We start from the raw sequence: 21,623 nt of genomic DNA, 5'->3' as shown, positions 1-21,623 counted from the left end.
TGTTGGTAATATTTTCAAGATACTTTGAAAAAGACAATCTTTAACTTCAAGATTTTGGAATGTTCACCATTGAATAGATTCAATTGATCAATTTCTAAGATTCATTGGTTATAATCTCAAAGGAATTCTGCACAAAATTTTTGTAAAAGTAAAAAAAAAAATTGATGAGAGAAAATAGTTGGGAAAGAAAAAGTAAAAGAAAATTTGATGAGAAAAAATACTTGGAAAAAAAGCAAGATGTTAGTGCAGTACATTTGGCTTATGGAGTTGAAAAGAATTGAAAAATGCCTTTCACACACGCCATTCTTTTCGTAGTTATGTGACAACAACTTTTCACATACGTGTAAATTTTACTTGTTCTCGTTTAGCTTCTTCCGGAGCTAACATTTTCAGAATAATCTCTGCTTTTATTATTTATTATATATCATAACTGTTAAACCCAGTGACGCGTACCAACCAATCAAATCCGCACAACTGGAATTTTACCCCAATAACAGGCTGCTCCAGTGTCCCCTCTTCTACCCTCAATAAAACATTTCTGCTTCACTTTTCTCTGCCGCATCTCAGCCTATATCTTTCACCGGACAAGCCGGTCACCACCATTCGCTCGCCCTCAGTATATATATTCCGTTGTGATGAGGTAGTTGAAGGCAGAAAACATAAAGAAAATAGAAAAACAAAAGAAAACTGGTTCTTTTGGTGTTGCGTTTTCTTGGGTTTTCTGTGGATTCTTCTTCTGAATTAATACTTAGGAAGTCTAGTTTTTCTCTCTTGGCTTCACGGGTTGGAGTTTCCGGAGACTTTGACGGCGTCGGGGATTTTGTTCTTTATTTTTCACACCACTTGTGAACGTTTTCGAGAGAGAGGAAGATTATAAAAAAGAATGTTTCTTTTTGATTGGTTCTATGGAATTTTGGCCAGCCTTGGTCTGTGGCAAAAGGAGGCAAAGATTTTGTTCCTGGGGTTAGATAATGCTGGCAAGACCACTTTGCTTCACATGCTCAGAGATGAGGTTTTTTTCTTTAAACATTACTTTTTTTGTGATTTCTTGTTATTGGATTATTGCTCAAAGCTTTATCAGTTTGAAGGTTTTCTTTGACGATAAATTAAATTTATGCAGAGATTAGTTCAGCATCAACCTACCCAATATCCCACTTCAGAGGAGTTGAGTATTGGGAAGATAAAGTTTAAGGCTTTCGATTTGGGTGGCCACCAGATTGCTCGTAGGGTCTGGAGGGATTATTATGCTCAGGTTTGTATATCCTTTGTTCAATTGTTATTTCATTTTCTTGTTCAGTTTCATGTTTTTGAATACAGCACATTTGAATGACTTTAGTTATTACTATTGTTGTGGTTGTTATTGGGCGTGGTGGCATGTTAAGATAGTAGTTTGTAAGTTTACATCTTATTATTAGGTTTTTGAATTGATTGTTCAAAGCATGTTTGAATTTTGTGCCTTGTAAATACCATGTATCAATGCTGATTCTAAATCTGAATCATCATGCCTTTTTCTGAGCCCCGTTTTGTTGCTTTTTACCAATTGTTGTTGGCATTAGCTGGTTTTTTGGCCAATTAAGAAAAACAGTGCTGCTTAGCTAGTTCTGAAATCAAACATTGACATGGACATTATTTAATTTTGGAAAAATCATGCACCTATCATTGATCAAAGTTTTGTCGTATTATGAATTATAATTTGCATGATGATATCATGATGTAGGTGGATGCGGTTATATACCTGGTTGATGCATATGACAAAGAAAGATTTTCAGAATCAAAGAAGGAGCTGGATGCTCTTCTTTCTGACGAGTCACTTGCAAATGTGCCTTTCCTTATATTGGGAAACAAGATTGACATACCTTATGCTGCCTCAGAGGATGAGCTTCGATATCACATGGGCCTCACTAACTTCACCACAGGCAAGGGCAAGGTTAATTTGGCTGAATCCAATGTTCGTCCTTTGGAGGTTTTCATGTGCAGTATTGTCCGCAAGATGGGGTATGGTGAAGGCTTTCAGTGGCTCTCTCAGTACATTAAATAGAATACATCATGCGTGCTTCTACTTCTTCATTATCATCATGTTAATGCAGTCTCCATATTAGTATACTGTAGTTTCTAGACCTATCTGCTCATGTAAATTGAAAGCTTGAAAATGGTGGTTTTACTTTTTGTTATGAGACATGGTGGTTTCTTTTCTTTGGGTGGCAGTTGCAAGCTTGTGTTGCTGTTCTATAGGTTATTAAAATTACAGGATTAATAAATGGTGGCTTGAATGTTACTAGGTTCGACACTGCTTTTCGTTTTTGTTGATAGTGTTCGGGAAATTCGTTCACATGGGTCACAAGGAGAATGTTTTTGGTGGTAGATAATCTTAGGATACTTTTGCCAATCTCACGTTTTCAAGAAAAAGCGGATTGAAAGATAGACTTATAAGTCACTGAAGTCCAAGTCAGCTTAAATGTACTATGCGTTTATTCATGATTGCAATAAATTTGGTACCCAGTTGAGTTATTTGAAGAGAACAACTTATTTATGTATTTGGGTTTTGACTTTGATTCCTCAATTTAATGAAAATATTTGCACTCAAACACAATTCTGAAATAAGTACTTTTGATTAAGAAAAATGTGTAGAGGCTTGCTTGAAGTACATGAATCACTTAATTATTCTTATTTGATAATTATACAACGAGTAATTGTTGTATGTCAAAGGTCACGTCGATCACTTAAAAAAGTTATGACTTTTATATTTTAATCTTAATTTTTCTCGTAAGTTTTAGTAATGATCTGTTTCTAATTTCGAATAAAATATCCTTATAATTTTGTTGGTCTCCATTCAAATGAAGGTAGAAGTGCTTAACATAAGGCAGTGTAAAAAATGAAAGGGCTTGTTTTATTTGAAGTAAAAGTTATATGAATACGACTTTAAGAAACAAAAAACATGATTTATTATTAATTTACATAATTTATGTGAAATTTATCAATCTATTTTCCACTCATTTCACATAAAATCACAGTCGCCGTTGTTCTCTCTACACACATAAACAATCCCAGGTTTACTTTTTATTTAATAATTTTTTGCAAATAGAAAGATCTGTATGAGAATTTGTAGAAATATACAGTACTCAAACGTGTTAAAATTCCTCCAACAGTCTTTTTCTATATATAAGATGAAAATTTGAATTCCTACGGGTATAACAAGGGACCTACCAACTATCTACCAACTGTCATATATTGTTTATGCAAATATAAACCTGGTTGTTATGGATATATGTGTAATGCGATTTATTAAGAAAAATGTGACATGAAGTTGTAAGATTCTCATTGTCTCTATTTATAATAACCAAAATTTTCAAAAGAAAATAAAATAAAAATATATAGAAATAAATAGGAAGATTCTGAAGATATATTTTTCTATGGAGATATTGAAAATACATTTTATTCTAATAATTTAATATTTACACCACCTTAAAGTCTTACAAACGTGTATTAAAAATAGCAATGAATGGACAAATTATTGTTACAGTTGGGCGCTACTGAATTAGATTTATTTTAAAACAGTTATTCGGATGAGTGTGATGTAAGAACCTTTTAATCATCAAAGAGATCACTGCTATTTGATATGGTAAGAAACAAAAAGTTTATTTGTATACAGATGGGCTAATTTTGAAGATGTGTTGGCGCCTTTGGTTGCCTCAGCTCCTATCTTTGAGGCAAAAGGCCAGGCTTAGCTCTAACTATTCTAGTATTCTGTAAATCTTTGGGGTGGCACAGTGTTTCAGTTGAGAGCCTAGATCTTTGCATTAGAATATAATGAACATAGTTGCCCAATGACACATAAAAATCTAAGATATTAAGTGAGTCTGAAAGGGGGTCAAAGGGAACTTACAAGATCCACAGGATATATAATAACAGATTGCACCCTAAAACAAGACTCTGTTTGGGTAAACCTATGCCTTCAGTTCCATATCAACTTCAGTACTAAGAAGTTCTTCGAATTCCCGATCCAGCTGCACAAATGAATAGTCAACAGGTGAAAAAACATGCAAAACCAAATCCTCCAAGTACTAATGAAATGTATAATTTTTCTGTCACCTTTGCTTGATCTAGAGCTAATTTCATCCTCCTATACTCTTCTTGTGCTTTCTTGGATCGGAACATAGCCTGAACCCTCACCACAGATCTCTCAACACGTTCTTCAGCCTGTCTCCTACCAGTCTGAAAGAATTCCTCCTCTACAACACTTTCCTTATCCTGATCTCCGGTTCCCACCTCAACAGTTCTGACCTGGAGCCCTCGAAAACCCCTTCTCTTCAACCGCCAACGCAGCACTGCTTTCTCAACCACACTTACAGACCAAAGAATTTGGCGATAATGCTTCCGCAGTTGAAAGCACCGGAAAGCAGCCTGCATTGTAACAAAGGTGTTAGTCAATTTATCCAACCAAATGTTAACATGTGTCAACTAGCAGAGAAGATTTTACTTGAATTTTAACAGCCTGACGACGCATGAGGAGAAATTCTTTCCGAATCTTCCATGTACGGAATGTACACTGAATGCGAGCAGCAGCTCCCATCATTTTCTTTGTCTCGAAGTTCCTAAAGGCATGCTGAATTTTCATTGCTGCAACTATTTTGCGTGCTTCAGCCTCTGGATTGGAAGACATAACTGCGTTAGTTCTCAGTTTTAGATTGTGCTCCCTAAATGCAGTCTGTATGCGGGCAGCTGCGTCAGCAGCAGTTCGGTAAGCTGCCAGTGTATCCCTCAGGTTTTGCTGGTCATCAGTAAGGTTTGCAGAATTTATTGCATCAGTTGTGTTATTTTCTAATGTGCCGCTGATATTTCCAGCTAAGCTCATGTCATTAAATTGCTGAACCAGAGATTTTTCTGAAAGATAAGCTGCTAAGCCATCATGACCCTTCATATAAGCAAGATCAGCAGCAGTGCAACCACTAGGATTTTTTTGCGTAGGATCAGTCACCAAATTTGACTTTGCCCCAGCAGACAGCAGAGCTGCAACCATTTTCTCCCTGAAGATACAAATTTTAAAGCTTATAAGAAAATTTTCATTCAAATTTCAAGCGGCCCACTTATCCAAGTTCATGCTAAATTCACATTGATTATTTTAATGTCTGGTTTTATGTAGGAAAAAAAGGAACAGAAAGAACATGAATGGTGAAACCTCGTCAGAAAAGGATTTTTGGTCAATTTCTTTGCAGAGGGGTTAACAGTGTAAACAAGTGGGGTGTCTGTGTATTATACCTTCCACAATATGCTGCCCAATGAAGAGCTGTCCATCCAAATCTATCACGGAAATCCAGTGACAAGCCTGACCATGAAAATAAGGAAACAGCCCAAGTATATCCCAAAATTGCACACAAATGGATTACACTTTGGCCATGTGAATCATACTCAGTAGTCTTGTAGCCTAGAACAATTCTTTCCAAAAGCCATTCCCTTAGTCTGTTTTTCAATGCAATTCCAAAGAGAGCATCTTTTGCTTCTGAAAATGGAATCTGGTGGTCTTCAGTTGACTTGATTAAATACTGCCAACTATTTGAAATAAATGATGTTCTGAGGGCGAATTGTCTAGCCTCCTTAAGTCTATTAGGTGATACTTTACAGGATATAACATCTAGGCTCAGTTGTTTATTAAAGAGCAAATAAGAAAGCCTCATTTGTAGTCGAAACTCATCCCAATTGCTATTCTCTTCCATTGCAGCTGTAGGATCATGCAAGACAAGAGTACGATATTCAAAATTAACAACTTGGCTAATAGGCTTGTGGCCATCAAAACTCAAGAAGAGATTCACGATTCCTGGCGAATGTGGTGGTACCCAGCACCGGTAGAATCCAACCTGAACAATTTCTGCAGGAACGCTAACATCACCACAGACACATAATAGATTGGACTTTGAAAGGTGCATATAATCCTTATGAAAGAATCCAGTCACCAGGACCTGCAAGTAAAGTAGTTCAGAAATCAAAATAACAAGTAGCAAACATGTGAATTCATCATGCAGCTATCTGTTAAATACAGTTCCAATTTACACTCTGCACGCGTGTACCAAAGAGCAACTCATAGCACCAATTAAAAAAGGACTTTGGTTAGACTGAAAATACCATTTATTCATATTCCTCGGTTTATATATTTGCAGTTAATAACTTTGGAATTCAACAAGAATTCAAGATTGAAAGAAATGACAGAGGAATCAAATAAGTAAGAAACTAAATAACACACATTAGAGTTAATTGTAAAGATATGCTTGAGACAGGAAATAATTGATAGCAAGTAGATATATAAGAATGGCAAAGGAAACCTTTGATGTCTCAGTGGAAGACACCCATGTAGGGGATACATCAGTGATAGTAAATACTTGTTCTGGCTGACAAAATTGCTGACCATCCACTCCCAGAGACAAATATGATTCATGAACGGATGAAACTGGTGACTCAAGAGCTGGGTCATCTACTGAACATGATGAATCAGACATCATGTGATTCACCCACATTCCAAAACTTCCCTGACTTTGCAATCTATCATTGACCAAAGGGTCCAAGGAACCAGCACTTAAAGAACCAATATTATTCCTCTGCTCATTTGGATTTGCTTGATTGCCCATCATCTGAAGCTTAGCACTTTCTGAAAAATTGTAAGTAACACTGTTGGTCCCGGCAATTGGCTGAGGAAGACAATTAAAAGAAGAAATTTCTCCAGATGGATTGTTGACTACCTGGTGACAAAACAAGTATACCAAATGAGTGACTGTTACAAAGCAAGTATCCCGAGAAAAAAGAAGGAAAACAAGATAGAGAAGAAGAGGAAGTAAAAGAAAAGAACTAACTGTCTTCTGCAGAACTCAAGAGAAAGGGACTATACAGAACAGAATAATGAATACAAATAAAGGAAAGATCATTATCTTACATTGCTGAAACTGTCATTTAGTAAAGTTTGATCTTGTTGATTAAAATATGGAACAGTGTCTGCAAAAAGTTAATTAAGTTAAAATAAAATAATGATGCACTCCAGAAAAGTGGCTGATTGTGCTTTAATCAACTACCATTTACCTCCATTAGGCATGGTAGAGGCATCATGATCATTTGCATCCACTAGGTCATCCCACTCAAGCGTATTAATCTCATGAAGTCTCAGTTCATGACTTTTGTCTTTTACATTGTCACTCATGTCTGTTTTTGTCCAACCAGAAAGGATGAGATTATACACCTTATCAACTAAACAATAAGATATCCATAGCATTATAAACCAACAAAAAAAATTATTTTCTGCTTCCTTAGGAAAGATGAGCAGAATAAAAATAAGGAATGTTCTTTTCTTCCAAGTCATTGTTTCCAAACAAACATTTACCATCTTCAAAATTAAAATATAATATTTTAAGCAACTGTCATGAGCCTTTCATACTGATAGCTTTCAACAGTACAACTTTTAAGAAGATATACAGCAACAATATAAGTTATTTCTCACCACCAGCATATGTGGTTGTGGTCCCTGAATCTATTTCTTCTAATACAGCCCATGGTGCAGGGGGATCAGAGACAGAACTGGAGTGTGAATTTACAGGAGTGACAGGAGAACCTTGCATCTGTATCACAAACAGCATCCCAAAAGCGACGAAGCCAAGTTATATCCATTTCCACAATAAAACTTTAGTACACAAATGGAACCTTAAATATGAGCTTTTTGTAATTATAAAGATGTTTTAACTTCTAAGGGTCATTAAGAGAAACTAAATGATCAAATCCTATAACTGATGAGTGTTTTTGAAATACTAGATTTTATGTTTAAAGAGAAAACAACTTAACTTTATTCTGAAATGCATTTTTCAACATTTTTAGAAAGCAGACTTAAAGTATAACTTAACTCCACAAAATTGACTTGTAAGGTGAGATTTGCACCCATTTATATACTATAATATTGTCATATCTTTAGTTAATATGAGATCTTGAACAAACATAATGAAACAATGAGTGGGATATAACTTTTACTTTGGCAAATGCTTTTAATACCACTGTAAGGAAAACAACCTTCAGTTCTTTAAAACTTTCCATGGACATAACGTGAATCACCTCTGCCATAAATGCCATGGGATACCCTTTAGTTGAAAAGGAATACAATAGAGAGAAGTAGACTCCCAGTCTAGGCAAATTTGAAGTAAAATGAAAGGAGAGTATACAATACAGTAGAATATATAAAGCTGTACTTGGACATCTTTTAATGCTAGCTAATAAACTGTCATGCTCATACTAATAATGGTTCTGTTAATATTTTTCCATGGCCCATGCAATCGTCCAGCATACGAAATAAGACCAAAACACTGGAATTTTAAAAAATGATTATCCCACTTGTCTTGAAATCAACTTTTGGGCTTCTATTCATCATCGAAACTGGTAAAAATACATTGTTGGACTTAGCTATCTTTCAAAGTTCAAACAAATATAATGGAAATCAAAACTATGAAAGAGCCTGTGCACACTATACACAGAAAACAAATGAGATATCCATCCAGCCCAAGTGAAAAAACATTACTGTAATAAAAAATTGTTATAGACAGGATCATGCTGTATCCAGACAAATTCAAAAGGATAAAACTACATTAACAACTTAAGGATCAGTAGATCACATCACAATCTGACAAATGACTTAAATATACATGGTCTTTCTTTCAGACAAAACAAAATACAGTAAACACATAAATCATGGTTTGTGAGGTCAAATTGAACTTTTGAAAGGGAAAAAAAATAGAGGAAATGGAGAACAACTAAACACTACCTCTTGTATTTCACGATAATGAACAAGGACTATGTGTTCCATGCTCCTGAAAAGAAAATAGTGAAAAGAAATTTAAGTCACGTATTATTGGTAAACTTATTTTAATTTTATGCTATAATCAATAAATGCAAGAATAACAGAAGCACCATACTACAACATAACTCAGCAGAACATGCATAAAATTTTAGAAATGAAGCTTTAAGAGGCCACTCATATGCATACTTATCAAGCAGCCAATAACATCTTCGCACAAAATTTGGGTTATCCTGACCATGTGCATAATATACATGGATCCTTTCTTCATTACCAACCTGTTGGACGTGGAAAAGAATAAAAGGACAAAAAAGATTGTGAGAAATCAGATATTATGGTAATTAATCAATGATAACAAAAAACTTGAGGAAGGAATTATCATCATACATAATAAACACCAAATTTAATGGTAAAATTAAGAGCAGAAAACCACAAACTGCTAGACACTAAACTCTCGTAATTTACTATTTATGGAGAGAGCACAGTGAATTGAACAGCATCAGCAAAATTGGGAAAATAGAAAACTGATCTCCAAGAAGCCTTATGTCTTTCAACATTTAACCACATCTTATGCTTATCCGGCCATTTGGTATACCTTCTCATCTCTGTATCAGTGTTTATTTCATTCACATTCCACATTAACAATGATCAATTATCCCATCTACAATCTTTTAAAGAAACTAAAATAAAATAAAATTAACGCAAATAAAAACACCAAAGAATGAAAACCCTCACTTTTAAGTGCTCATGAGCTTCTTTAACAGTTTTCCCATCCTTTTTCTTTTTCCAGTTGTGCCCATCTTTTCTAAAGTTCCTAAGCATCTTACGATCAAATAAGACAATAGTACCACCTGTTCACACACAAAATAATAATAATAATAATTATAAAAACATTTTCTCTGGATATTTGACATTTTCTTATCACTAATAGTGAAAATTATTTGAATGCAAAATAACTAATTGAAATCCTATCAGATACATGAACGAGAAGTCATTTGCAGTTAGACTTTATATTGTTTTATTCATGTTACAAACAAATTACTGTCGAGTGTTTTTTATGAAAGAAGAAAACCATTTTGAGTAAAACCAGAAGGTTACAAAGAGATTTTGAGGGAAATGGATCCTCCTAAGAATAGAAATTTCAAACAAAATAAGTTTTAAAACTAATAATTAAAGGGTTTAGAAGCTTACACTTAGCAAATAAGCTTGAAATCACAAAAGTTCCAAAATATGATTATCATGGAATGCTTTCTACCAGTAGTTAAAATGTTTATAGAAATCAAGAGATGCATACATAATTTAATATCTATAAAAAGTACATGACAGTGCAGATTGGAAACTATGCACCCACTATTTAAATATGAAGTCATTGCTAATTGATAATTACTTTTTGGCAAATTCACTGGCTTGACATTAATGGGAAAATACTTGTAATTACACAGCATGGCATGGATTTCATTGGGACGAAGCCATCTGGTTCTCGCTTCCTCCATAATGCTCCTCACATCCAAATCTGAGACATATATAAGAAAACATGTCAGAACAATAACTAGACAGATTTCCTTTCCTTTTGACATGGCCTAACTAAAACCCACTTCAGGGGCTAACCTCTCCCCCAGATGAAAAAAACTAACATCGATGCAATGCATTAGTAGGCTTACCAGATGATTTATTAAACCTAGGGAACAACTTGTTCCAATTAAATGCTAGAACATTGTGTTTGAACATCTAGTACTAATACTCACAACATCCATGTAAATTACTCTAATCGCTAATTATAAACTAACAAGAAAACAAACAACTATATGTTGGTCTTAGACACTTGATCAAAATACATAGGCATGATTCAGAAATCAACAGTGAAGTACATACCTTGCAATGTGTGGAATCCATGTATCTCTGAACCAACAAGTTGCGCCGCCAAGTTATTCGCCATGTTCACAGTAACCTATGGAGATTCCGGACACTTTTCTCTCACCGCAAAGTCAGCAACTGCATATATTACATGAAAAATGAAAAAAAGTGCAAAGTGGTGATGACTCAACAAAAGAGAAGAATAATCGTTCTCAACTAAAAAACAATAATCAAAATTAAGAGGGTAGTGAGAAACAAATAGAAAGGTGATAAATTTACCTAATTGCAGAGAAGGGTGGGTCTGTGGTCCGAATTAGAACAGATAGAATAGAAATATGATCGCCTCGTTAGAGCTGAATCACACTCTTTCTTTCTTGCTCCTTTCTGTTTTTTCTTTCTCTTTTCTACCTCTGACTATAACTTTTATTATATTATAAAATATACTTATAATTTATAAATAATAAAATAAGAGTCTTCTTTATTTATTTAAATAAATTGGGAGTTTAGTAAATCTAATAGTAAATAGAATAGGAAAGAAAAAATTTAACCTATAAGGAAAGTATTCAGACATTGATTAAGATATTAAGTAGCGAAACTTTTATACAAAACCCCTTCTTTTTAGAATCCACGACATTCTCCTAAAACTATTATTGAGATTCTATTTTATTTCAATATGTCTTCATAAAATAAATAAGTATCTGTTTTTAATTTTCAACAATAACTTTATTTATTTATTTGTTGTAGTATAAAAAACTATTAGGTAATATGATCTATAACTTTACTCCAGTTCTTTTAAGAAGCCGTTTTAATTAAAAAAATACTTTATTATTATAGGTGAAAAAAATTAAGGTCTATAATATCTCGAATAATAAGTTATTTTAAAAATTAAAATATATATGGGTACAATAGTTATTATTGTGGAATAAAATGAAAGCTTAAGAAATATTTGATACATTAACAAATTAAAAAATACGTACATATTGAATAAACATTTAAACCCTTTTCTTGCAGGATTAATAATGTATTTAGTTTTTTTTTTAAATATTTTTAAGAATTAATTTAGTAAATAAGTTAAAATATTTTTTATTTTTACTTTTCAATAAATAATAGCTTGTTAGCTCTGGGGTAAATTCCCTATCTAGCACCATTTACACTTTTATTTCCCTAACTAGCACCCTTTTGTTTTTAATATTGAAGTGTCTACCTTAAATGCAAAATCCTAAAAAAAAAACTAAAGTAAATGTTACACTTAATACTTAAAAATGAGAAGAAAAAAATGCAAAAATAAATAAGTCTAGAAAATAAAAACAGCAACAATAAAATAAAAATAAAAAACAGAAATAAATAAAGAATGATAGAAAAATAATAATAACTAAAAACATAAAAGATATAAAATAAAGACAAAACAAAATAAGATAAAGATAAAAGATATAAAAAAATTCCAAATAAGATAAATATAAGAGATATAAGGCGATACTAAATAATTATATGTTGATCATAAAAAGAAAAATAAATGAAAGATGATCATTCATTTAATATTTTCTTCAATGGTATAATTAATGACGAGAATTGCATAATCCATTAATGCTGTGATAGGTTCTTTAGGTGTGTCTTGGTGTTTGACAATATGAACATCTTTTTTGTTCGGTCATGTTGTTCCATATCAGTTCTTATTCAACTTGATTTTTTTATAATTATGTCTTGTATTTATTACTTGAAATTAACATGATTACATCATCAATAATAAAAAAAATAAATACTAATTTATGTTTATAGATTCAACTTTTATGTTGTTGTAGAGTTTAATTTTTTATTTTATTCATTCTTAAAAAAATAAATTTTAAACTAAACATTTTAAATTTATTATTTATTATTTTTATTTTGTAAAAACTCATTTTTTATTCATTAATTATATTTCTAACTATTTTAAACATTAAAAATATTTATTTTTTAATGCATTCAAAATTAAAATTATCAATTTTTTAATTATTTATTTATTTTTTAAATGGTGCTAGATAGGGAAATAAAAAATAAAAGGGTATTAGATAGGGAAATAAAAACAAAAGGGTGCTAGATAGGAAAATAAAAACAAAAGAGTGTTAGATGGGAAATAAAAGTGTAAATGGTGCTAGATAGAGAATTTACCCGTTAGTTGTGCTTGTACAATTTCACTTAATAAATATTATCTTGTTTGATATTGTTAGTCACACATAATAAAGTCTATATTAAACATTTTAGTTAGTTAAAAATGTAGTATAATTTTATAATTTAATTACTTTTAAGAATAGTCTTATATATTTTTATTAAAATATTTTTGTAATGATATATTTTGAAATAATATTCTAAGAATGGTAAATAGTTAGTACAATACATTAAATATTTTAACATATTTTTTTAGTATGATAAAAAAATCACAATCTTAGTACAATAGTATTATTTCTATTAGTTTTATAAATTTTATTAATTATTAATACAATTGAGCATGTGTATTTGGGTTTTTAAATGTGTGTTTATTGAATACATAAGTAAATAAGTTAATATTTTTTTTAATAAACAAAAATACTACTTATTTAATAGAATATGAGAATAAAGTATGATAGTTATTAAAGTTTATCGTAACGAGTGTTTGTTAAGTTTATTAGATCATCGCTATCAAATCATTATCGGATTATCCACAAATATATAGTCTCATGATTATCCACAAATATATAGTCTCACGTAAGAGGTGACACTCACGTATATATTCTCCTATTATTTTCACTTACTTCATAAAAGAAACATATTCTTAGTATCTTCTCTTTCTTTATATCATCTTTTCATTTGTTTTAAATTTGGTTTAGAAATATATAAATTAATCAATAAAAAATACATGATCTTATGAAAATTATCTCAATCTTATAAGAATATATTCTATTTTATAAAATAGAAATTTTATTGTAGAAGAAAATTTCACTTTAGAAGTTTGAAATGCTACGCATGCATTTCAAATTTTGTTAGTATATCAACCTTAACATGAGTTAGAATTTTTTTTTCTACATAATCTATAAAAATAGTGTTATGATTTTTTTCCCACTACCTATATTTTAACTTATATGAATTACATTAAAAAAATTAAGATATTATCTTAACGGATTTATTACTTTATATTATAAATCAAATCATAAGTTAGTCAAATATATCTGCATTTTCTCATTCCAATTAAATAATTATATAACTAAGACAGTTTATTCACATTTTTGACAAAATATTAATCCAATAATCATATAATTTAATTATATAATAATTAACTTTTATAAATGAATCGTGTCTTTGTAAATAGAGGAATGTCCATTGAATATTCTTCTCCCAAAGACTCACTTTTTCTCATCTGAGTTGTAAATCAATGCTTAGGTAATAGATTATATCCCTTGATTATCTTAATGTTTGACCCATAAATTGCATATATTATTATGTTACTCAAAAACATATTAATTTGTATTTTTGTTATAAAACTTATGTTTGACCCATAAGTTGTATACATTATTATGTTACTCAAAGTGAATATATTAATTTGCATTTTTTTTTATAAAACTTAGGTAATACAGCACATGAAAAATAATCCAAAAAAAGGAAACAAAAACATTGAGGGATTAGAACAAATCCATGAAAAAAAAAGTAACTCTCAATAGTAGCCTAAACAATTACATTGGGAGTTTAAACACAAAAAAATTAAATAAAGACAATAAGATAAACAAAATAATCTTCTTTAATGTGTAGCTTCCGTAAAGACAACAAAGATGATTGATTGAATCCTAAAAATTCAATCACATTAATCCTTGTTTATATTAAGCAACAATAATGGAATTTTTTGATATTAATGCACGTCACTATCATTATATTTTCTTTGGTTGACTTGTTTAGGAGGTCATTTTAGTTCATCATCTTAATTTAATGTTTCATCTTTATCCATCTTTTCAACCCATAACTTAGGCTTTGTTTGGATTAGAGGGTGTGAGCGTGTGGAAGTGTGAAGATTTGTGAAGAAAATTGAGCGTGTTTGGATTGAGATATGTTAAAGTGGATGTGGGAGGAAAGTTTATTGAAACATGTGAGTGATGTGATGCTTATAAGAATATTTTAAATTATTTTTAATTGTGTAAATTGTAAGATTACAAATTTACCCTCGTATATATAAAAAAAAGAAATAAATGATAATTAATTTTGTGGACATTATATTTAATTAAAATAAATTAAAGTTTTAATTATAAATAAAAGAAAAATAATTTAAAATTCAAAGAAACAAATAAATAATTTTGTATATTTAAAAATAATTTTATTATTTTCCATTTTATTAATTTAAATTAATTTTGTTAATTAAGTTAATTTATTTAGATAATTTTAATATTATTTATGTTTCTTGAAATTATGTTATGTTATATATATATATTTATATATAAAATAAATATAATCAACAATGCATGCTGGAAAAAAACAAGGGTTTGGCGCTCCATGGAGGAGAAAAGCAAGGATACATACGTAACTTCATATGTCTGACGTGGCATTCCCTTTGGTAGTCTCTCATTTCTCTTCATTTTTGAAATGATCCCATATCCACTCCACTTTCTCTCTATCCCCTCCCTCACCTGCATACAAATGTGAAGCAAACAGGAGTGCACGCGTACATCTATCGTCGTGAACAAGACCACTCCCAAAAACAAACAGGGGCTTAGAGACCAAATTGACTTATTATAAGAAAATAACAACTGAGGTAGATTCAACTATATTTGCTATCAAGATGGGCGAACATTACTTTTGAATCTCTTGTTCACCACTTGAAAGATATTCAAAACAATTTTGCAAGACTAAATCTCGAGAAATAGATTTAGAAGTAACCCGCAACAACTAATTTAGGACTTGTTACATTAGTTGTATATTTGAGATAAGAGAAACCTTCTAAAAGATCATAATTTTCAGGAGACAATGAGTTTTTTTGTTAGAAATTATTTGATTCATGAACATTTTTCAAAAAGAACATATTAGCAAAAATATCATCTTCAAATTTGAATGAGTCCATGTATCTTGAACAAATTTCTTAAACTTTTTATAAACAAGAAATCCATCATCAACGGACATTTTATAAAAATAAATAATCACAAAATTAGTTATGAAAAAAAGTATATTTTTTCTTAAACAACTGATTGCGTTTTTTTTTTTAAATATAACAAAATGTACCGAAGAAGTTGTTCACTTTAATATATATATATATATATATATATATATAATACTTTCTAAAATGTATTGAAAGAATTTTGTGTCGATTTACGAATTCAATTAATATGAGTAATTTTCTAAACAACTTGTATTGTAGGTATTCAGGTAATGATAAATTCAAAGATTTAATATATTTTTTTTAAAAATAAATAAGAAATGATTACGTGCTGTTGTCTATAATTATTTAAGAGATTTTTTTATGTCTATATTTTTTTTTATATTTTTTCTATTTACCGGTCTTTAATAAGAAATGAAATAAATTTTATAAATATAATTTCATGTAAAAAATATTATAATACTACAAAAAATTCTTAATAAAAAAATTCCATGGTTAAAACATAATTCTCACATGATAGCCAAGCACATCAAATATCAAAATATAAATTACATTAAAAATAATAAATTATTTTCGGTTGTAAAGTACAATAGCAAAATTGTTATATTTTAAAATATTAATATTAAAAAATTCCAAAATGTATAAATAATAAATCATTTAATGTGTTTAGTTTTTTACTTACTTTTATAATTTTCAGCATGTTTCTATTTGATTCTTTAAAATCATATATGATTATCATGTTGCCACGACACAAAAACCTTCATGAACAGAGTTAAAATAAAGTAAATATTGAAAAAAGAAAAAAGAAAATGACTTTACATATATAAACAATTATTAACAAACCTTTATAGCTTTAGTGGCACGTGAAGTTGTCGTATATTTGTTTGAACTAGGTAGTCCGTCATAGGATGTCATGTCTCTAATTATATCTCTCATCAATATATAATCACCTTTATAATTTTTAATATTAAAACAACATATATAATTTTTATTCAAAAACTCAATTCATTTGCAGCTATCTAACTTATGCTTTTATATAACATCACTAACAAATTTTAAATTTTAATTAAATCAATTATAAATTTAGCTTAACTTTCCTTTATCTTATGAAATCTTGATTTTGACTTAATTCTAAAGGTACATAAGAATTAGAAAAATATTAGCGTTCCTCTAAAATATATAATTCAAATACCAATAATATAATTGTGATTCTAAACTAAGAAAGATACAACTTGATTAATCAAATTTATAATGCAATCATGAAAAAAATACTACACCAACCAACAAATCATTCGTAAAGGTAAGATATATTAAAGTAAGAAAAAACTTACTCCAAAAAAAATTAATTAATTAGACTTATTTTTTTATCAGTAAAAAATAAATAAAATAAAATGAGACAAAAAAAAATTAATTAATTAGACTTATTTTTTTATCAGTAAAAAATAAATAAAATAAAACGAGACAATAAACAGAAGTAAATCAAATACTCAAGTGTTAAACCTATCAAACTGACCATGCGATGAGGATATAGAAGTCAAAAAACCTGCACAAAATACACTACGTCTGTTAAATATGGACAAATTGTTAAACAAGAATCATCAAACATCAATCTCTCAAATATATCATATAGCATAAAGGTTCCAAACACCAATCCGAGTAGGATCCACCAATCTTTCCTTTACCGTAACCCAAGACCAAAATCATCAAACCGACCTTGCCAAGAAGAAACAAAAGTCAAGAAAACCTGCACAAAACACACTACAATTGCCAAATCTGGACAAAACGTTAAACATAAGTCACCAAACATCAATCTCTCAAATATTTCATACAACAAAGGGGTTCTAAACACCAATCCGAGTAAGGGAAATCAATCAATATTTTCTTTACCGTAGTCCAAGACCAAGTCTTCTTTTATACCACAGTAAAAACCTCAACTAGATCAACACACTCATTCTTAAAAATCACCTTATTCATATGATTCCAAATTCCACCTATAATACCTACCCAAATCCCCCCAACACTTAGCAAACACATGTTTTAATCCTATAGGTTTAAACATCTTAAAGTGCATTTGTGCATCACAATGTAATACCGAAGAAATCCTCAGCCACTCGAGACAGTCCCCAAATTCTCCAAGAGACCCTACACAAAAAAGAAGAAGATGACTTACCGTCTCTTCTTCCACACCACATAAGGGGCACCGGTCACATAATGGAGAAACACCACACCTCAAAAGATTGTCCTTAGTGGCAATTGCTTTAGATACCACCCTCCAAGCCGTAATTTGTGTCGAGGGTAAGATCTTTAGATTCCAGACCTCTGCGAATAAGTCTCCATACCCTGCAGACTCCTCCCCCAAAATAATATTATAGGTTGCTTTCATAGAGAAGTTTGTAGATTCTACATCCCTTCAAAGCTATTTATCGGTTGTACCTTCACCCTTTCTTAATAACCTCTTGTTATCCAACACCTGCGATAAAAGTTCAGCTTGACTAGATTCCCACACAAAAAAGCCCTTCTCCAACTTAACTTCCACAACCCTATATTATTATTCCAAATCCCAACTTGTGACAAAGTGCGACCAATATCTAAGGAGCAACATTGTCCACCCACTTATCCTCCCAGAACCTAATTTATTCTCCATCTCCTACTTCCCACCTACCTCTATCATCAAAGCCATTACCCCACTCCTCTAGATTCCAAACTTTCCTTATGTCCCTCAATCACATCGACTCCCTAAAATTCTGAACTTGGGACCTTAAGCCCCTCCACCCATCATACTTAGAATCTGGGATATCCTTCCATAAACTTCTCTTTTCAGACTTAAGTCTCCAAATCCATTTCCCCAAAGGAGCCAAGTTAAACTTTCTTACATAAATAACCCCTAAGCCACTTTTATCTTTCGACTCACAAACCTTGTCCCATGCTACTCAGGCAATTTTTCTATTCTTTGAGCTCCAATCCCACAAAAAACTCTTTTGTATCTTTTTCACCATAGTAGCCGACATACAAAAGAAGAAGATGTAAAATAGTGACAAAGATGTAAACACATATTTGATAAGACATATTCTGCCAGCCATAAAGAGGAATTTCCCTTTCCAAGAGCTCAACCTACTCCGTAACTTATTGAGCACCCCTTCCCAAAAAACAAACCTCTTATGATTCCCTCTTACCATCACCCCAAATAATTAAAATGTGCTTTCATAATACCACAATTAAGAATAGAAGCATAAACCATCGTCTGATTGACATTTACACGCACTCCACCAACCTTGCTCTGGGAATAGTTAACCTTAAGACCATAGGCAAGTTTAAAACACTTCAGAATTGCTTTTAAGGTCAAAACACTTTGAGTTGTGGCTTTACAAAAAAATAGGGTGTCGTCTGCATATTGCAGCATACTCACATTTACTTGCCCTTCCCTGACCTCGATACTATCTACTAACATCTTCTCTTTCGCTTGTCTAATAACCCCTGCAAGCCCTTCAGCCACAATGAGGAAGAGAAATGGTGCTAATGGGTCCCCTTCCCTTAAGCCCTTCTTTGGTTTGAACTCAATAGTTGGACTTCCATTTACCAACATAAATATCGAAGTAGATTCTAAGCAATTTTTTATCCATTTAATCCGCTTTCCACAAAATCCCAATCTTCCTAGCATGTAATGAATAAACTCCCAACTTACTGAGTCATAAGTCTTTTCATAATAGACCTTGAATACCACACATTCTTTCTTTTTCTCTTTACTTCCTGGTCTCATTAGCTACTAACACACTATCCAACAACCCCCTTCCCAAATCCACTCTTTATTGATTAACATCTCCAAATACAGATTTGTTCCAACTCCTTATGTCGAACTTTAACATTTTCAATTCTCCTTCAAAACATATAGACCATTTCCCCTAATAACATAGCTGTTCCACTTAGTCCTTATGAGCTCCCTAAAATGGACATCTTTTTGCTATACATCGAGACATCTAAATGGTTTTGGACCCCAGTCAATGTTTGTATCCTTTAAAATGAACGCACAATGATCTGAAATCGATCTCCCTTCCGCAAATTGTTTACTTCCTGGCCACTTCTTTTACCATTCGTGTGAAACTAAAATTCTATCTATTCTACTCTTAATAGTCCCATTAGGTTTATATCAGGTAAAATTTTTTCCCACCAACAAAATGTCAACCATACTAGAATCTTCAATAAAATTATTAAAACTTTGTATTTCACTACTATAATTGACATTAGAGCTTTAGTCTATTCTCTCCCCAACAAATCTGATAGAATTTAAATCTCCAGCTACACACCGTAATTTTAGTGGTGGACTCTTTCTTTTCTCTTAAGGAACCAATACAATATATATTAACTATCGTTATTTCTATTGGCGTTCCTATCTTCCACACTCCTTCAATGATTGAAAAGTTATTCCCGTTTATGTACCTTTTTATTTCAAAACAATTTTTCTTCCACATAGTGATTAGCTCTCAACCATTATTGATTGCCCCATTCTCAATCCATTCAATTTCATTTGACCCCCGAATTTGATAGCACCTCGACTCACTAATATGTTCACATTTTGTTTCCTAAAGGCAAATAAATCCAACTTGTTTTTTTTTTCTAATAAGATCACTAATATAATTCCTTTTTATCCTTCCTTCCAAACCCCTAATATTTATACTAATCAGTTTCATCATCTAAAACATTTAGCTAAGGGTGGCAATGCGAGCTAGCTCGCTTCGCATAGGCTCGCCCCGCTTTTGGCCCGCCCCACGGTAGGAGTTCGAGCTCATTTCACTAGCCCACCCCGCATAAGAAGTAACCCACGGGCCAGCCCGCATAAGATTTTTTTTTTCAAAAATTAAAATTTCATTCATTAAAAAAAAATTATTCCTACTACTGAAAAATTAAAATTTTATCCGTGTTTCAATTTATTAATTAAGATAAAAATATAAATTCAAGTATGAAGGCTGTTAGAAGGCTTGATTAAAAATAATTAAAGTTTTGCTTTGCATATATTTTTTCCTATATATGCATGTAAATGTATAAGAGTATCTTATCAAATTTTTGCTACAAAACATTTTAATGAAGATGACTAATTTTTTAACTATCCTATTGTAATCTCTTCTTTATATTAATTTTTTTATTAAAAAATTTTAAATATAAAACTTTACTTAAAACTAAATTCATTGACACTCTTAATACTTGGGGTATGATTTTTTTCACAGTCCTCCTCGCATTGTCACCCCTACATTTAGTTCACCCCTACTTAGACCCTCCTTTCTATTGTCTCTTTCTTCCATACACTTTAAACTATCTAAGACTCCTTCCTCATTTGCCAAACAAGAGAAACCTAATTCATTTCCTAACTGCTTCCAAAGACTCGTTATTTAACCAAACCAGAAGATTACAATTTTTAACACCATTATCAGAGAAATAATTAGAATTAGACTTTAACCTTATATCCGTCCTCCAACACTTATTTTGTAACACCTACACAAAATTCATGAAGGTTCAATAAAGAATTTGTTGTCTTCTTAGGTTCTTTCGTATGTACTTTCGCATACAGTTTCAAACTCTATACCTGAGTTTATTTATATATTCACTACTTCTATAATATGTTTTAAAATATATATATATATTATATTATATATTATCTATATATATTATATATATATATTATATATTATATATATATATATTATATATTATATATATATATATATAAAAGTTATATTATTTTATATTAAAATTATACGATATGACTTTCACTCTATAATCATCTAGATAATATATGACCTATCCATTTTAGTAAATTTTTTTTATCTAAAATTATAATTTTCAAAAAGAAATTGCAGCATTTTAGTGAAAAAATCA

At 31.0% G+C, this 21,623-nt stretch overlaps 2 protein-coding genes across 3 annotated transcripts; one reads left to right on the top strand and one right to left on the bottom strand.

The window, feature by feature from the left end:
- Positions 1–359: 359 nt before the first annotated feature.
- Positions 360–2,275, top strand: LOC137806997 (small COPII coat GTPase SAR1A). Its single transcript, XM_068607407.2, has 3 exons — positions 360–1,012; positions 1,121–1,252; positions 1,718–2,275. The coding sequence occupies exons 1-3, from the start codon at positions 884–886 to the stop codon at positions 2,036–2,038; spliced, it is 582 nt and encodes a 193-aa protein (XP_068463508.1). The 5' UTR covers positions 360–883; the 3' UTR covers positions 2,039–2,275.
- Positions 2,276–3,583: 1,308 nt separating this feature from the next.
- Positions 3,584–11,087, bottom strand: LOC137806996 (calmodulin-binding transcription activator 5). Of its 2 annotated transcripts, none has more exons than XM_068607405.2 (14): positions 10,949–11,087; positions 10,688–10,807; positions 10,203–10,328; positions 9,551–9,666; positions 9,005–9,093; positions 8,783–8,828; positions 7,478–7,595; positions 7,063–7,182; positions 6,920–6,978; positions 6,315–6,728; positions 5,257–5,954; positions 4,478–5,024; positions 4,090–4,401; positions 3,584–4,004 (listed from the first exon to the last, which is right to left on the bottom strand). In XM_068607405.2, exons 2-14 carry the CDS (start codon positions 10,749–10,751, stop codon positions 3,945–3,947), a joined length of 2,769 nt encoding a protein of 922 aa, XP_068463506.1. In that variant the 5' UTR covers positions 10,752–10,807; positions 10,949–11,087; the 3' UTR covers positions 3,584–3,944. The 2 variants fall into 2 exon arrangements, with proteins under 2 accessions (XP_068463506.1, XP_068463507.1); XM_068607406.2 differs by having other exon boundaries at positions 10,244–10,328; positions 10,949–11,067.
- Between the last annotated feature and the right edge of the window lie 10,536 nt (positions 11,088–21,623).

Source organism: Phaseolus vulgaris, chromosome 3, assembly GCF_051622355.1.
Source record: "Phaseolus vulgaris cultivar YP4 chromosome 3, ASM5162235v1, whole genome shotgun sequence".
In the NCBI taxonomy this organism is placed as follows: Eukaryota; Viridiplantae; Streptophyta; class Magnoliopsida; order Fabales; family Fabaceae; genus Phaseolus; species Phaseolus vulgaris.
This window is presented reverse-complemented; position numbering and strand designations above follow the sequence as displayed.

Excerpts from the sequence above, each read along its gene's own strand:
- LOC137806996 (XM_068607405.2), bottom strand. The coding sequence starts at position 10,751 with ATGGCGAATAACTTGGCGGCGCAACTTGTTGGTTCAGAGATACATGGA. Across the intron at positions 7,183-7,477 it reads CACAACCACATATGCTGGTG|ACATGAGTGACAATGTAAAA; the intron begins GTGAGAAATAAC and ends GGACAAAAACAG. Across the intron at positions 6,729-6,919 it reads TAAATGACAGTTTCAGCAAT|GTAGTCAACAATCCATCTGG; the intron begins GTAAGATAATGA and ends TTTTGTCACCAG.
- LOC137806997 (XM_068607407.2), top strand. The coding sequence starts at position 884 with ATGTTTCTTTTTGATTGGTTCTATGGAATTTTGGCCAGCCTTGGTCTG. Across the intron at positions 1,013-1,120 it reads TTCACATGCTCAGAGATGAG|AGATTAGTTCAGCATCAACC; the intron begins GTTTTTTTCTTT and ends AAATTTATGCAG. Across the intron at positions 1,253-1,717 it reads GGAGGGATTATTATGCTCAG|GTGGATGCGGTTATATACCT; the intron begins GTTTGTATATCC and ends ATCATGATGTAG.